Consider the following 18,638-nt stretch of genomic DNA (forward strand, 5'->3'; position numbering starts at 1 on the left):
GGGCCTCGCCTGTAGTCCTCGTCCCTAAGAAGGACCGAACCACTCCGTTCTGCGTGGACTACAGGGGGCTCAATGCTGTCACGGTCGCCGATGCGTACCCAATGCCACGCATCGATGACCTGCTCGATCAGTTGGCCGGGGCTCAGTACCTGACCATCATGGACCTGAGCCGGGGATATTGGCAGATCCCCCTGACTCGCAAGGCCAGGGAACGCTCTGCCTTTATTACCCCATTTGGACTGTACGAGTCCACGGTGATGCCATTCGGGATGAGGAATGCCCCTGCCACTTTCCAGCGGATGGTCAACACCCTGCTCAAGGGACTTGAAGGGTACGCGGCCGCGTACCTGGATGACATTGCCGTCTTCAGTCCCACCTGGGAGGACCACCTAGAGCATCTAGCACAGGTGCTCAGGCGGATCCACCGGGCAGGTTTGACCATCAAGCCGGGAAAGTGTCAGCTGGCCATGAGCGAGGTCCAGTACCTCGGTCACCGGGTAGGTGGGAGAACACTGAAGCCCGAGCCTGAGAAAGTGGAAGCCATCGCATCCTGGCCCACCCCCAGGACCAAGAAGCAGGTGATGTCCTTCTTGGGGACCGCTGGGTACTATAGGAGGTTTGTTCCATGCTATAGTAGCCTGGCAAAGCCCTTGACGGACCTCACCAAGAAGAAGCTGCACTCTGCAGTCGATTGGACAATGGACTGCGAGACAGCCTTCCGGGCCCTAAAGGACGCCCTGTCCAGCCCGCCCGTGCTACAGGCAGCCGACTTCACGCGGCCGTTTGTAGTACAGACCGACGCCAGTGACTTCGGCCTCGGTGCGGTGCTCAGCCAGGTGGACTCTGCGAGCCAAGAGCACCCAGTCTTGTACCTGAGCAGGAAGCTGTTACCAAGGGAAGTTGCCTATTCCACGATGGAGAAGGAGTGCCTGGCCATAGTGTGGGCCCTGCAGCGTCTGCAACCCTATCTATACGGGCGCCACTTCATCGTGGAGACGGACCACAATCCCCTCAGCTGGTTGCACACCGTCTCTGGGACGAATGGGCGATTGTTGCGATGGAGCCTTGCGCTCCAGCAATACAACTTCACCATTCGCCACAAAAGGGGCCGTGACCACGGTAACGCAGACGGGCTGTCCCGACAAGGAGAGGTCGCGGACGGGCGCACGGGGGAACACCGGAGTGTGCTGCCCCCTAGCGCCCTCAAAAGGGGGGAGGTGTGAGGCAAATCCCGGGATATGAAGATGAATTATGACTCCAGTCATAATCCCTCATCACTCCCTGGCAGTGCCCCCTCCCTTCTTGTTCTCAGTGTTCCACTTACACCTCCATGGCCATGTCCTGTGATATGGAAATTAGGTGGCTTGGGGACAATGGACACAGGATGACTCCCTGCCGTGACCCTGTAGTGGGGGCTGCTAGCTAGTTAGCAAGGCTATGGAAATAGCCAGACAGAACGACTCCAGTAAAAAATGGTTCATATCTCGCAAGCCATATTTCCGATAAATATGGCAACCATAAAAATGGTGTCTCCGCATGCGGACGATGCCGGCACACCCTTTTTATGGGAGCAGGACATTGGGAAATGCCCCAGGCGTGATATCAGCCAATGGGGAACTGGCAGACAGGTCATGAGTCCCCTCGTTCTGTAGCTAAATTCATAACTGTCACAATGAGAGCATTGGCGTCCGCCTACGACGCTCCCAGGCAAAGTTATGGCCCATATTCCATGTTGTGGATTGTCCATAACTCAAGCCAGGGGTGGAGCAGTGTTCCCTCTGAGGTCACTAAGGTAGGAGGGGACCTGGATTTGCCCAGGTTGATAACCCTACTTCGGCCATTTTCCAGTGTTCTTTTCGCTGGGGGCACGTGTAGGAAACATCTGTGGGAAGGATCCTAGAAACCTGGGTACAGCGCCCCCCTGTGGCCAGACGCAACAAGGTAACTGCTGGAACTGTGTATGCCTGTTTGTAACCCATGCTTTGATTGTAACTGTACTCTGACATATGTATATTCTGTAGATTCCCTATTGTATATATTGTAGTTTCTAGTGTGCTTTAGGCTGATTAAATTATATAATTAATCTTGGGCTGTTCTGTTATCTCGATCTTGAATCCCACGTCTGTGTGTTCGGCTAATAGTTACCGTGAAGCGGTTGGTGGCAGCGAGTTGTGCCAAGGATTATTGTGGGGAGGCCAGTGAGATTCAGGGAGGTTTTATATATTCCGCCCGCGGAGGTCGGGGGAATATATACCCTACTCTCACCGGGGACCCTTCAATAATCGGCATAAGTAGTATAGCGGCCTCCTTGCTTATTGTCGGGCAATTCCATAATTGGCCTGACTATAAGAGGGGCGCTAGAGAGCGCGTCACGTGCTCTGTCTGTCGGTCGGGAGGTATAAAGGAGGGGTGACCCCCACTTGTTACCCCCCGATTGTGACGTACTGGTAGCCAGCGCGGGGGATTTCTGAGTGACCCCCCCGGTGGTTTGTGACACCTTCATATTGGGGCGGATATATAGAGAAATAGCCAAAATAAGGGTGAAGCAGGTAGGAAAGTCCCGAGGATGAGGGTACCGCACTCCTATATACATCCTGATATACCCATAATTAGTCACAAAAGGGGGGGATTGAGAGACAATACAATTAATTTTTTTCTTATAGAAACAATCTTCTCTTATAACTGAATGATGTCAATGTTCAGCTAACACTGATGTGCGGGGAAATTTCTATACACACCCCTGTGGCTCTTATTGGTGCATAGTTATGAGGAGTTATTTCTTTATTTGAGATACTATATAAACTGGTCACATAATGTAAAGCAGAAACTTTCAGTACACCACAAAGCGTGTGTGCTGCAATCATTTCCAGAGGGCTTGTAAAACAAATCTAACAAATTTGGAGTTCTAATAGCATAGGAGTGTATTTCGCTCACAGGGAGAAGAAGGGAATTTTGTTTACTTACCGTAAATTCCTTTTCTTCTAGCTCCTATTGGGAGACCCAGACAATTGGGTGTATAGCTTCTGCCTCCGGAGGCCACACAAAGTATTACACTTTAAAAAGTGTAACCCCTCCCCTCTGCTATACACCCTCCCGTGCATCACGGGCTCATCAGTTTTGGTGCCAAAGCAGGAAGGAGGAAACTTATAAATTGGTCTAAGGTAAATTCAATCCGAAGGATGTTCGGAGAACTGAAACCATGAACCAAAAGAACAATTCAACATGAACAACATGTGTACACAAAAGAACAACAGCCCGAAGGGAACAGGGGCGGGTGCTGGGTCTCCCAATAGGAGCTAGAAGAAAAGGAATTTACGGTAAGTAAACAAAATTCCCTTCTTCTTTGTCGCTCCATTGGGAGACCCAGACAATTGGGATGTCCAAAAGCAATCCCTGGGTGGGTAAAAGAATACCTCGATAAAAAGAGCCGAAAAACGGCCCCCTCTTACAGGTGGGCAACTGCCGCCTGAAGGAGTCGCCTACCTAGGCTGGCATCTGCCGAATCATCGGCATGCACCTGATAGTGTTTCGTGAGAGTGTGCAGACTCGACCAGGTAGCCGCCTGACACACCTGCCGAGCCGTAGCCTGGTGTCGCAATGCCCAGGACACCGACGGCTCTGGTAGAATGGGCCTTCAGCCCTGCAGGAATCGGAAGCCTAAAAGAACGGTAGGCTTCAAGAATCGGTTCCTTGATCCACCGAGCCAAGGTTGACTTGAAAACCTGAAATCCCTTACTCTGGCCCGCGATAAGGACAAGAGCGCATCAGACCGGCGCAGGGGCGCCGTGCGAGAAATGTAGAGCCGGAGTGCTCTCACCAGATCTAATAAATGCAAATCCTTTTCACATTGGTGAACTGGATGCGGACCCAAAGAGGGTAAGACGATATCCTGATTGAGATGAAACGGGGATACCTTAGGGAGAAAGTCCGGGACCGGACGTAGAACCACCCTATCCTGGTGAAACACCAGGAAGGGGGCTTTGCATGACAGCGCTGCTAGCTGAGACACTCTTCTGAGTGATGTGACTGCCACTAGGAAGGCCACCCTTTGCGAAAGGCGAGATAGAGAGATCCCGCATCGGCTCGCAAAGTGGCTTCTGAAGAGTCGTCAGCACCCTGTTAAGATCCGAGGGTGTTAACGGACGCTTGTAAGGTGGGACCGAAAAGCGCCGATACTTGTCCCTTGAGAGAGCCGAGAGACAAGCCCTTGTCCATTCCGGATTGAAGGAAAGAAAGAAAAGTGGGCAAGGCAAACGGCCAGGGAGTAAAACCCTGATCAGAGCACCAGGATAAGAAGATCCTCCAAGTCCTGTGATAGATCTTGGCGGACGTTGGTTTCCTGGCCTGTCTCATGGTGGCAATGACCTCTGGAGATATCCCTGATGACGCTAGGAGCCAGAACTCAATGGCCACACAGTCAGGTTTAGAGCCGCAGAATTCCGAAGGAAATATGGCCCTTGAGGCATCAAGTCTGGTCGGTCTGGGAGTGCCCACGGTTGACCCACCGTGAGGTGCCACAGATCCGGGTACCACGATCACCTCGGCCAGTCTGGAGCGACGAGGATGGCGCGGAGACAGTCTGACCTGATCTTGCGTAACACTCTGGGCAGTATTGCCAGAGGAGGAAAAACATAAGTCAGTCGAAACTGCGACCAGTCGTGAACTAGCGCGTCTGCCGCCAGAGCTCTGTGATCCTTGGACCGAGCCATGAATGCCGGGACTTTGTTGTTGTGCCGAGACGCCATTAGATCGACGTCCGGCGTTCCCCAACGGCAACAGATCTCTAGAACACGTCCGGGTGAAGAGACCATTCCCCTGCGTCCATGCCCTGGCGACTGAGAAAATCTGCTTCCCAGTTTTCTACGCCCGGGATGTGAACTGCGGAGATGGTGGAGGCTGTGGCTTCCGCCCACAGCTGAATCCGCCGAACTGCTCGGAAGGCTTGACGACTGCGCGTGTGCCGCCCTGGTGGTTGATGTACGCAACCGCCGTGGCGTTGTCCGACTGAATTCGGATCTGCCTGCCCTCCAGCCACCGCTGGAACACCTTTAGGGCTAGATCCACTGCTCTTATCTCCAGAACATTGATCTGAAGGGAGGACTCTGTCGGAGTCCAGGTTCCCTGAGCCGAGTGGTGGAGGAAGACCGCTCCCCACCCTGACTGACACGCGTCCGTCGTGACCACAGCCTCAGCTGGGGGCCGGAAGGATTTTTCCTTTGCCCAGGAAGTGGAAAGAAGACACCACTGAAGAGAGGTTTTGCTGCAAGGGAAAGAGAGACGTTCTTGTCTAGGGACGTCGATCTCCTGTCCCATTTGCGGTGTCCGATAGAATCGGACGCAGACGAAACTGCGCAAGGGAACTGCCTCCCTTGCTGCCACCATCATCCTTAGAAAGTGCATTAGGCGCCTCAAGGGGTGACTGGGCCTGAAGGAGAGATTGCACCCCTGTCTGTAGTGAATGCTGACTATGCAGCGGAAGCTTCACTATCGCTGAGAGAGTATGAAACTCCATCCCGAGGCAAGTCAGTGAATGGGTCGGTGTCAGTTTTGACCTTGGAAATTTGATGATCCACCCGAACCCCTGGAGAGTCTCCAGAGCAATGGTCAGGTTGTGTTGACATGCCACCCAGGAGGGTGTCTTGACTAGAAGATCGTCTAGGTAAGTGATCACCGAGTGGCCCTGAGAGTGTAGGACCGCCACCACTGCTGCCATGACCTTGGTGAAGACCCGTGGGGCTGTCGCCAGGCCGAATGGCAGTGCCACGAACTGAAGTGTTCGTCCCCGATGGCGAAACGCAGAAAGCGTTGAAGCTCGGGTGCGATCGGCACATGGAGATAAGCATCCTTGATGTCAATTGATGCTAGGAAGTCTCCTTGTGACATCGAGGCTTCAGAGTGTTCACCGCCTGAAAAAGTGCATCGGCTCGCTCGGGGGGCGGAGATGTTTTGAAGAAAAGAGTCGGAGGACGAGAGCAGAGCTCTATCCTGTGACCGTGAGACAGAATGTCTCTCACCCATCGGTCTTGGACATGTGGCCACCAGGCGTCGCAAAAGCGGGAGAGCCTGCCACCGACCGAGGACGCGGTCTTGGTGAGGCCGAAGTCATGAGGAAGCCGCCTTGTGACTTAGACCGCCATGCAGAAGAGTTCCTCTAGCCCTCCTCTGACCTGTTGGACGTGGAGGAACGGAACTTTGCTGAGGACCGAAATGACCGAAACCTTTGGACTGGGGCAAGGACGATACCTTTCCCTTGGACTGTCTAGGAACTTCATCCAATTGCTCGCCAAACGGTCGCCAGAAAATGGCAAACCGGTTAAGAACTTCTTGGAAGCAGAGCCTGCCTTCCATTCACGTAGCCACATGGCCCTGCAGACTGCCACCGAATTGGTGGATGCTACCGCTGTACGGCTCGCAGAGTCCAGGAACGGCGTTCATGGCGTAGAACGAAAAAACCTACGCCTGAGAAGTGAAGGACACAACCTGCGGGGCAGAGGTATGTGCAACCGCAATAATCTCAGCCAGAGAAGCTGAGATAGCTTGGAGTGCCCTCACGGCTGCGAAGGCTGGAGCAAAAGATGCGACTATGGCTTCATAGATGGATTTCATCATAAGCTTTATTTGCCTGTCAGTGGCATTCGTGAGAGATGGCATCTGCCACTAATACTACGGATCTAGCCGCCAGCCCAGAGCTGGAGAATCCACCCTGTGACACTGAGCCCAACCCTTAACAACGTCAGGGGGGAAAAGGGTAACGCGTGTCAATAAGGCGCTTAGTAAGCGCTTGTCCGTAAAGTTCTGTGCTTCTGGACGGCCCCTCTGGAGTTAGAGTGATCGAAACACGCACTCCTGATGAAGTCGGGGAAGGTTCCCAGCGGGCCCGCTTAGCCTATCAGAGGCCGCGGTCCGTGACGGAGTTCTCACCATGGGATCTGGGTGTTACCCCAGGAGCCCCTTGTTGTACCGACCCAGAGGGACCCGGGAGCGATGAACTCACAGCTCCCTGGCCCTGTGTTATCGGTCTGGACTGCAAGGCTTCCAGTGTCTTAGCAGACCCTCTGTCCATAGACTGAGTCCTGGAATGTGAAAGCTACTCAGAGATTTGCTGATTCCAACATGCAAACTCTGTCCCTGTCATCTGTGCAGTGGAAACCGGCGGTACCACCTGGCCGAGGGTCCCACCAGTGCCGGAGGCTGCGTCTGAGTGAGTGCCCTCGGGGCCAAGCATTGTACACAATGAGGGTATGTGGACCCTGCCTGTAATATAGCCGCACAAGAGGTACAGGTTGTAAAATAAGCCAGTGCCTTGGCACCCTTATTCTTTAAGAGCAGACAACAGCATGTCGTCCGCAGAGTAATCAGTGAGGGTATACCGCCAAAAGCAAATAATGCTGCCGAACAGTGAGATCATATACCATATAAATAAACATATATATATATACACTGCGGCACCAAGGGGGGTCAGCACCTGAAAACTGGTGCCCCACAGTGCTCAGTGAGGGGGAAGGAGGATACCAACGTATGCTCCAGCCCTCCCTGCCGACGTCCAGTCGGCCGTCCCGTTGTTACCCCTGACTGGCAGGCCCGAGAACGGGTATATGGTACTAGGCCGCAAGAGCCGGGGACTAAATTTAAAAACGCGGCCGACAAACATGGCGCGGTCGGCGCGGTAGTCCCAGTCTCACAAACCACTCAGCAACCGCTGCGGCATTTGTAAAACAGATGCTGCATGCACCGTCCCTCAGGGGACACAGAGTACCTTATGATGCAGGGCTCTGTCCCTGATGATGTCCAGTCTCCTGTCCGTCAGACTGCCCCAGGGGCTGCGGATGGAGCCCGGTCCCAGTGCATGGCGACCGGTTAGGATCCCCCTCTCCCAATTATAACAATGGCTGCCGGCGTTCCGAGGGGAGGAGAGAGCCGTGGGCGGAAACGCAAAAGTGCGGGAACCTGGTGGCCCATGGTGATCAGTGAGGGGGGCGGAGGACAGCGAAGTGTGCTCCCGCCCTCACTGTCGGCATCATACCGACCGTCCCGCCTTTCTCCCTGACTGGCAGGCTCAGGGGCGGGAGTTTAACCCACTAGGCCGCAAAAGCCGGGGACTAAAGTAAAAAACCGCGGCCGACAAACAGGCACAGTCGGCGCGGTAGTCCCAGACAAAAAATCCACACCGCAGTCGCAGCTGCGTCTGAGGCCAAGGTGCTTCATGCACCGTCCCAACGGGGACACAGAGTACCTGTAGATGCAGGGCCATGTCCCTGACGATACTCCGTCTCCTGTCCGGCAGATTCCCCCAGGGGCTGCGGAGGGAGCCCGGTCCCAGTGGCTGGATGACCGGTTAGGATCCCACTTCCCCAGAGCCCCTAAGGGATGGGGAAGGAAAACGGCATGTGGCTCCTGCCTGTGTACCCGCAATGGGTACCTCAACCTTAACAGCACCGCCGACTCAGTGGGGTGAGAAGGGAGCATGCCGGGGGCCCCTTATAGGGGCCCTCTTTTCTTCCATCCGATATAATCAGCAGCTGCTGCTGACTAAAATGTGGAGCATTGTGTGCATGTGTGCCTCCTTCAACACAAAGCATAAAACTGATGAGCCCGTGATGCACGGGAGGGTGTATAGCAGAGGGGAGGGTTTACACTTTTTAAAGTGTAATACTTTGTGTGGCCTCCGGAGGCAGAAGCTATACACCCAATTGTCTGGGTCTCCCAATGGAGCGACAAAGAAATGTTGATGATGTATATTCTGTCCTTCTATTTGTGCATATGAAAACCAATAAAAATATATCCGATTAAAAAAAATAATGATGTAATCAGTGGTCTCAGCCCCTGCATAATGGTGCTATCAGATTACATAGCTAGCAAAAATCTGCTGACAGGTTCTCTTCAAGTAAAAGTGTAATGCAGGCTTCATTAGTGGATTTGCTGCCTCAAGGCATTTTAAACTCCAGCAGACAAGTTGAGACATCTATTGATCCAGCTGATATAAGGTGACATGTGGAAGTTCATATAGTATAACTGATTGTGATTTTTTTTTAATGGGAACAAATCTAGCAAAGAAGACTCTTCAAATCAAGATGTACACACAATCTAGCATTTTACTAGCAATAGGAGCCCCAAGCAGAGGTGTAGCGATCATGGTCAGAGATACGGACTGCAACCAGGCCCATGCTACAGGGGGGCGGCCACTGGTCCCAGCGCCAACTTCCGCTGTATGTATGTCCAAGGATATATATTTAGCTGAAGTGTATTGTGGCGCAAAGATGCGTCCGGTTCCTGCACTGTTATATACACCATTGGCCTCGCATGGCAGTGATGTAATGCTTCACCATAGCAGGAATGCAGATGTCAGCTGCCGGCCTCTGCGTTAACTACAGAGGAAGACATGTATACCAGGATGGGCAACATGTATACTATGAAGGGGCACAGGATGGGGGACATGTATACCAGGAAAGGGCCTAGGAAGGGGGATATGTATACCAGGAAGAGGCCCAGAATAGGGTACATATATACAAGGATTTGGGACAATTATTACCAGGATGGGGGACGTGTACACCAGGATTTGTTACACATATACCAGGATTTGGAACATATGTACAAGGATAGGGGAAAAAATATAACAAGATGGGGGACACATACCAGGATGGACTCAGGATGTGGGATATACATACCAGGATGGAGGAACTACATACCTGAAATGGACCCAGGATGGGGAATAATAATACAGGATAGTGGGACATTAATAAATAATGGGAGGAGGGCAAAACCTATGTTTATAGGACCTAGAATACTACAAGGGCCCAACATCTGACCAAAATGCAGGAGGGGGTGAGGCCAGGTCCAAATCTTGCACTGTGGCCCATCGGACTCTAGTTACACCACTGGCCCCAAGATAACCCTGAGAGGGAGAAGACCAAACGTACCAAATACTGCGCTGTTGTGTTTTGTTTTGTTTTATCGATGAATGATCTCTGATTTTTTTTCAACTGAAATTGACATAGTAATATATTTGAATTTTAAGTATTAGACATCTATACCAATCTTTGGACCGTTCAGGACAAAACTTTTATTTTCCTAGCAACAGCTTTTTTCTCCACATATCAAATGAAGAAATATTATTACTCTACACTTACCAACTTTTTGGGGAGGTTTCGATCACTTTCTAAAGCTTTCCACAATTTGTGCAAACATGCCATCAAGTCATCAAAGCCAGACTGTGCATTCAGTTCATACAGTAAAGACGAATAACCCAAAACGGCATCATGGAAGCAGGCAACACGATCTACGTCCATATCATTTTCACCAGCAGAGATGGAGGCCAGATCAACAAACACTTTTAATTCATTGACATCTAAAAAAAAAAAAAATGTTTAAATCACTGGGTTCAAAAATGCAAGGTTGCAGACAATCTTATTTGCCACAGTAAAAAGAAATAATACTTCCTTAACCAATTAGAAGAGTACCTTCCAATGCTTCCTTAACCCATTGCAAAAATTCTTTTCTTAATACAATTTCGTTCAGGCACTCGATATGTTCATCTTTTATTTCTGATAGAAGTTTTTTTGTTTTCATCACTTCATCATTTATGCAAGAAAGAGGCTTCTGCTTAAAGTTCTCAAAGTTTTCAGCCTAAAGTAACCAAAAACAAAAAAAAAAAATGCAGACTACGTTCACAACTTGAGATTTCTGCAGATTTTTAGAGCAAACTTCACACCAGTTTACTGAAGAAAGAAAAAGAAATAATATTATATGTAGTTGTATTATAAAAATAAGAGGAGGTCAGAAGGTTATATAAGTGGACTGAAGGTGCTGTGCAGTTATAGAGATATCTACAATACCAAGAGTCAGTTGCTTCTTAAAGGTGTTGTACTACTACTTTCTAGATTTTAGGAAACCAGTAAGGCTGTGGTCACATTTAGTCTCCATTTCTAACCTAAACCACACAAATACCATCGGTGCCTGAAGAACTGTTCTGAATAATTTTGGGTCTACTGGATTCTATCATTATGTCCATTAATTTGACCTACAAGGCTTTGTTTATTCCTTGACAGAATTAGTGACAGAGTCTAAAGTCACCAAAGCTATATAACAATACAATAAGAATTATAAAATAAACAATAACATCTTATATGTTAAATCTTTCAAAAAAATAACCATTGGCATTATCTCAGACAATTTGATGGAAGAGTAAAGGGCCCGTTACACGCTACAATATATCTAACGATATGTCGTCGGGGTCACGTCGTAAGTGACGCACATCCGGCATCGTTTGACATATCATAGCGTGTGACAGCTACGAGCGTCTGTAAACGAGTAAAAATACTCACCTTATCGTTGCTCGTTGACACGTCGCTCATTTTCAAAAAAAAAAATCGAACATCCTTCTGCGCGCCGGTTGTTCATTGTTCCCGAGGCAGCACACACCGCTCCGTTTGACACCCCGGGAATGATGAACTGCAGCTTACCTGCGTCCCATCGGCAATGTGGAAGGAAGGAGGTGGGCGGGATGTTATGTCCCGCTCATCTCCACCCCTCCGCTACTATTGGCAGGCCGCTGTGTGATGTCGCTGTGACGCCGAACGTCCGTGCCCCTTCAGGAAGAGGATGTTCGCCGCCCACAGCGAGGTCGTTTGGAAGGTAAGTACATGTGACGGGGGTTTACGACTTTGTGCAACACGGGCAACAAATTGCCCATGCCGTACAAACGATGGGGGCGGGTGCCATCGCAAATGCGATCGCACGAGAAATTGATACGTGTAAAGCGGCCTTTATTCTCATCTTTCTTCAGGAGCGCCCTGCTCCTCTGCCTCCCGCCTTCTGTTGGCTGGGAGCAATGTGCTCCTAAAGACTGACAGTCTAGGCGAGCAGCATGGCTCAGGCTTGGACCTGAACTGTGCACTCTCCGTGCTGCGAAGAAGGCTTCGTCTCTGTCGCATCAAAGGGTCGGGAAAGGAGAGTATGTTTTTTTTTTGTTTGTTTTTTTTAATATTGGGGTGGACAACCCCTTTAATAACAAGATGTAAAAAGACAGATTGGGTAAAGAAAGTATGTCAACCCTCAAAAATCAAACCAAAATACAGTCATTTAGAAAACTTGGCATCAATACAAATCATCCCCTTCGTAAAGTTCTTACTTGCTTAGATTTTTAGAAAAGCATTTTATTTCTTATGCAAAAACGAGGGAGCTCTGATGCACTCTTGGCATGGGCACCGTTCCGCTCCCCTTTGCTTAGCTTGCGGTTTCTTGAATCTCCCCTTGTGGTGACTGACAGAGTTCATTTGCCCATATCAAGCACTCCTTGAAATGTATCCCCCGGCTATATGTGTGGGCACTGAGACAACATAAGGCTAGCAAGTGTGCAAAGTATCGGTATGGTCACAACCTCATCCCTCTCTCCTGTCTGCTGTGGCCACAAAGATCTATTAAAAAATACACTAGAGTACTAGAAAAGGAAAGCAATAAGTGACATAAAATATGGAAAAAAGTGGTACATTTCTGTTTGCACTTCTTTCCTTCTGTGAATGGCTGGATTACTGTGAGAAAGGAATCCTTTAAAAAATACTTACAAATTCCAGCAGTGTATCTAAAGTCTGAAAATTTCCTGAAAGATTTAATACAGTTTTCACATCATAAATGGCCTTTGCTGAGCGAAAAGCTAAGTCCAGCTGGTGGTACTGCTCAATCTGCTTCACACGCTGAGAGATCCATCCACCAGTGTCTCGATCCAGAAGACACAAACCTTTAAATTCATCGTTAAGCTGTTTGTATTTATTTTTGAAATCTTTCAAGAAGTCGTCAATGACTTCAAAAGTGACTTTCCCAGTCTTTAAATCGTTATAAATTATAGTACAACGTTCAAGGCAGGGAATAAAGACTTTTTCCCTTAATTCTTCTAATGTTATGTCAGCATCTTCATCATCTTGATCTTCATAGACATCTAACTCTCCAAGGTTGTCTGCAGGTGAATACTCTTCTTGTTCCCAACAAGTTACAAAAACATGGCTGTTGAAGAACGTGTGCATTGTGAAAGCCATGTTCATTAATTCAAGTGACAGTCCATAGAAGGACACAGAATCTACTTGGATATCATCACCAATCAACCTTACAGACGATAACTCATTCAGCTTTTGTGGTCCCAGATTTTGTGAATACTTCTTCTGAACTTCAGAAACATCTACTGCAAATGAAGGAAATAAAAGATTTGCCCGATTATAATTCCATAATATTCATCTCGCTGTTATACCTTCTAAAAATCTACAAACGTCAGAAAAGCAAATAAATGACTGAAAAGCAAACATGCAACATAAAGTAATGCAGCACTCTTCCATGATTTAGGTGGTTCTATTCTGCCAGCGCTTCAATGATCTAGGCTCCTGGGATTTTCAGCTCCTTAAGCATCAAATCTAGTCTCCGTCCCCACTACCATGGCAGTCTATTTTTAATTAGTTTCTTTGGGTATATGTTTTGGTCCAAGAAAGATCTGCTGGCACCAGTTGGCTCTTACTCATGCCTAAAGTTGTGGTGTTCTCAGAGCAACCACATTTCTCACTGAAAACCATCCTTTCTACCAACCGTCCTTCCTGACTAGCTTGGCCAAGGCCAAGGGTGAACTTCACCACTGCAGCTCAATAGTGTGTCTGCCACCCACGTGCCTCTATGAGACCACATGAAAAATGTTTCTTCAGAGAAGAGGACTTGAACTCTAGTGCCACTTACTGGATGTAGCAATAATAAAAGTCAATATTGACCATTTAAAGTGCCTTGTTTTATGACTTAGGATGAAAGCCAAACCAAAATCTCAATTTGCAGACAGTCTCGGGATGTTGTCCCTCGTGAGTGTAAAGTATGAGATCTTATTTGGTTGGGTGAGAGGCTTCTGACTGGGGTCTAAGGGGTAACGTTTCTCCTTGTGGAGAGTGACATGCCTATACGTGCCAGTGTAAGGAGGTTTATAAGCCAAGCAATGGTCCTCTCAGAAATTAAATAAGTGGCACTAGAGTTCAAGTCATCTTCAGCTCTTAAGAAGCAATTTGCATATTTAATTTCTCAGAGGAGCACTGCATGGATTTTAAGCCTCCTTACACTGTAATGTCATGTTTCTCACTCTCCACAAGGAGAAACGATTTCTATGATATCAGTCCCACTGATGGGTTGATGCCTTAAGAAAAAATTAAAAAAAAAAAAAAAAAAGGGGTAATTGTCTGTTGCCACCAACTGCAAGCATGCACTTAATAGGGGATGTCTTGCTGTTCCTACCAATGCACTGTTGCAGTTTTTTTTATTTATAAGAAAATTCTGAAAATAAACCTCTTGTTTACAACCTCCTTTTTGATAAATCCAGCCATGTAACGGAAACAAAAAATGTGTTTAGTAATTGGTACCTTTTATGTGTCGGTTAATTCTCTCGATCATTTTGAGGAGACTGCCGACCCACTCACGCTCCCTCTTTAAAGTGTTCAATTCGTTCTCCCTCCACACCAGCACCGTTCTGATGTTGGCCAACGTAACCTTCTCTCTTTTTTCTATTCCTAAAAAAACATAAATCAGTTTGTTTAAAAGGTAATTAGAATTCAATTCATTACATCAGTTCCAGTCAAAGAACTTACTAAGTTTACAAATAACCAAAAACTGCTTTTTGTTCTTCAAAATATACTCCAAATGTTTATAAATCACAGTGCCGTCAATGAGACTGTTTTTGGCGTTCAGAAACACGGATTCAGAGATAACCACCAGCTCCTGAATTTCCTCGTCAGTATGCTGAACGATACCGGTGTCTGTTCCTACAAAATGAAAACAAAACAACATCATATTACAGATTAAGTGCTGCTGTTTTCATTATCTTCTAAGAAATTACTGACCTGCGTCAGACATTTCACGCAAAAAACACCGTAATTAATAATATAGAACACATTCACAATTTGTATTTTCTCAAATCGGACTCTTTTGTGCCCGTCTTAAATATTTATTTCCTCTTCTGCACAACGGTTGGTCCTTGTTCTCTCTGCACTGAATACTGGTACCACAGGTAAACAAAAACTACTAGTGCTACAAATAATTTAATTAATAGAAGATAAAAAAAGAAACAATGCTAAAACTCGTGTGGTATGAAAGAAAAATTCCTAGCCAATATCATGGGAATATCCTTAAAGACAGTTACTTGTCTCACACTAGTAACGGCCCTTTTATTTATAATAATCTCTGGAGGACGAAGTTATCTTCTAGGCAGCATCTGCCCCATAGCCTGGAGGAGCTCATTTACATAAAGTGATAAAAGATGATTTTTCCACAAGGCATCTGATATGAGATAGACCGGTAGGACATTTTTCAGTCTTCTATAACCTGTATGCCCATATTACCGTATTTTTCGGACTATAAGACGCACTTTTTTTCCCACAAATGTTGGGGGAAAATGGTGGGTGCGTCTTATAGTCTGAATGTAGGGCATGGCTGTGGGGAATGAGGGTGCTGTGGTGGAACGGGTCATCGGGCATGAGCAGGCTGCAGCAGCGCCTGCCGTGACCACGTGAGCCTGCTCATTTCATATGCACGCCCATCCTCCCGCCCATCTCTCAGCACTGAAGCCGGCGCTGACAGGTGGGCGGGGTGATGAGCGGGGAGTACATGCATACTATATAGCTTGCCCGCATGATCACCCCTGGCAACTACAGCCTGGAGTGAGCATGTGCGGCTGGATTCACTGCGCATCATTATCAGCGCGGGGTGCAGTGAATCACTACACTCACCGGCCACGATCCCTGCAGCACCGCAATGTCCTCCTGTCTGTGCCGGCTGTGTGGAGACTAGCGGTGCTCACAGCGATTACGTCATCGCTGTGCGAACATGTCCACACACAGGATATAGATATATAGCAGGATGGGGGTATACAGCAGGATGGGAGCACATACCAGGATGGGGGTAGATAGCAGGATGCGGCCATACACCAAAAGGCATACAGACAGGGACTCTAGATTGTGAGCCCCAATGGGGCCAGTATTACCAATGTATGTAAAGCGCTGTGGAATTAATAGCGCTATATAAATGAATAAAATTATTATTATTATTATTATATAGCAGGATGCGGCCATACAACAATCAAAGCAAGCAATAATAAGCAAACAGGAATATAATAATGACACAATTTATTAGGAAATTTAATTTAAACAAACTGGAGGAAACAAAAAAACAACAATTTACCATAAAGTTTGAATATATATGCAGCATCATCCCACTGTAAAAGATGCTGTAAGATTCTGTCATTGTTGTCCATGATACACTTTTCATGGTCATCTCTCGGCCAAGATTTCAGTATAACGCTTGACACCAGTTGCCCAAAATTTGATAAGTCATATGTATCCAGTTGACTGAGAATATTATTTTCAGACTATGAAAGAAAAGTGGAAAAACAACAGTGAAGGCAACCACAATGTATGATCTATCAGGGGTAAAGGAAATCTGCCAGCAGGTTTTTCCTATGTAAACTGAGAACAGCATGCTGCAAGGGTTAACATAGAAAAAGCAATGGTGCTTCTCTTATCTGTGTGCCCACTATACTAAAGGGTTTTTTCATGTGATTTGCATTGGAGGAAGAGAAAGTCAGGTGTCATATTGTCCAGCACACCCCCTGCTGTGATTGACACCTCACAGTCAATGCACAATCTCTATTGAGAACCTGGTGTGGGTGGGACAGCTCTCCTAGCCCAGCTAAATTCAATTCTTTGATAATGTCAGAACAGCTGCACGCAGTGATGTAAGTTACACATGGTTAGCTTCAGAATCTCTTTGCCTACAACATGCTTCTCAGATGAAGTAGTAAAAACCTGGTGAAGAGACCCTTCAAAGGGAATTTTATCAGCACAGGAGGACTGTTCACACCAAATATAGGCACTCATGCATCATAGTGGAGCTAATCATTTAAATACACCTTCTCACCTGCTGGTTTTCTATCTATTTCCCCCCTATGAAGCCAGAGCAGTCAGTCACAGAAGAGGGGAGAGTGGAGATTTTATTTTTATTATTTATTTTTTTTTTTTTAAATCAGGTTCATTTTTATTTAACAGCAAAATTATACAACACATAAAATAATTCCCTCCATAGAAATATCACAGAAAGGGGAAAAACCTTTAGTCAATAAGAAAAACCACACAAATAACATAATAAACAATGCACCCGCAGTCCACGTCTCATTTCAATATGGGTCTCAGAGTGCATATTATTTCCCAATATATTCTCCATAGTATAGCTTACCCAGCATCATTATGACATTATATATATATACACATACACGCACGCACGCACACACATATACATGCACACACATATACATGCACACACATATACATGCACACACATATACATACACACACATATACATACACACACATATACATACACACACACATACATACACACACATTCCAGCAGTACGCATATCACCCTATTTGAGGAAATTTGTTAACCGGTCAGAAGGAGAAGGACCTGGTCGCTCGCACTGTCCTGCAGTAACGCTGAAGAGGGAAGGCCTGGGGTATCCAACCATGCCCCCCAGATCTTATAGAACTTTTTCAATGCATTTCTTTTAAGGTATACTCCTCTCTCCAGTCGAAGTATAGCGTTTACTCTTTCCCTAAAATCCCCGATGACCGGAGGCGCTTGGTCCAACCAGTGGTAGGCCAACAGTTTCCTAGCCTGGTACAAGAGACATGTAATACCGACCATTACCGGCGAACTCAAGTCCACCCCCCCTCTTCCAGTAGACCCAGGATACATATAATAGGTCTTGGCTGTAGACGGATATTGAAAACTTGTCTAACCAATTCTAGTACTGCCCTCCAGTAATCTTCAATGTTCCCACAGGACCACATCATATGCATCAGATTAGCACCCTCCTGTCCGCACCTAGGACACAGATCATCCATCCTAACTCCCATCTTATGCAATAGACTAGGTGTCCTATATACTCTATGTAACAGGAATAGCTGTGACAGTCGTTGGCCTTCAGATACAGCAAGGCTTGGAGTCTGAGACAGGACCTCACCCCACTGTTCCTCTGTCATAGGGCCTAGGTCCCTCTCCCACTTTTCTCTAGCCTGCAAAGGGAATTTGTCGAGGTGTCTAGATAGACAGTGGAGATTGAGGGAAAACAAGCAGGTGAGAAGGTGAATTTAAATTATTAGTTCCGCCATGATGCATGCGTGCCTGTACTTGGTGTGATCAGTCATCCTGCGCTAATAGATTGGAGTCCCTTTAAACATCTAATTTTCACTCTGGGATAACATTAAAGGTTCAGGTTGTGTCTGAATGAGTCCAAACCTGCAGTGACGGCTTATATAAGGTCATACACTAGAGAAATCAGGACAAACAGTATTTTTGCCGCAACAGTCATTTTGTTAAAGGGTATGTTCAATACAGCAAGGCCAGCATGGTAATCCCATGACAATGCCCAGATCTGAAAGTGTCCTCTAATGGGCCAGTGATCAGCTATAATTTGTGGAGAAACAGGGTAGAAAGTGTTTAAACTACCTGCTGCGGCACCAAAGGGGAAGAAAGGATTACGCTGTGCCCATTCATAGCAATGGGTTGTCAGAATAAATCAAGACAAACCCTTAAAAGTGATAAACACTCTTCATTTTGACAAAAAAAAAAAA

General features: G+C 47.2%; 1 protein-coding gene across 1 annotated transcript in view; it reads right to left on the reverse strand.

The window, feature by feature from the left end:
- The window catches only part of RNF213 (ring finger protein 213), a 486,493-nt gene that overhangs the window by 264,599 nt on the left and 203,256 nt on the right, over window positions 1–18,638 (reverse strand). Inside the window, exons 17-22 of the mRNA XM_075344370.1 lie at window positions 16,189–16,375; window positions 14,601–14,774; window positions 14,376–14,522; window positions 12,561–13,171; window positions 10,458–10,623; window positions 10,128–10,345 (exon numbers count right to left, since the gene is read on the reverse strand). Of these exons, the coding sequence (XP_075200485.1) occupies window positions 10,128–10,345; window positions 10,458–10,623; window positions 12,561–13,171; window positions 14,376–14,522; window positions 14,601–14,774; window positions 16,189–16,375 (1,503 nt within the window). The remainder of the gene's footprint in view (window positions 1–10,127; window positions 10,346–10,457; window positions 10,624–12,560; window positions 13,172–14,375; window positions 14,523–14,600; window positions 14,775–16,188; window positions 16,376–18,638) is intronic.

This window comes from Anomaloglossus baeobatrachus, chromosome 4 (assembly GCF_048569485.1).
Source record: "Anomaloglossus baeobatrachus isolate aAnoBae1 chromosome 4, aAnoBae1.hap1, whole genome shotgun sequence".
NCBI lineage: Eukaryota > Metazoa > Chordata > Amphibia > Anura > Aromobatidae > Anomaloglossus > Anomaloglossus baeobatrachus.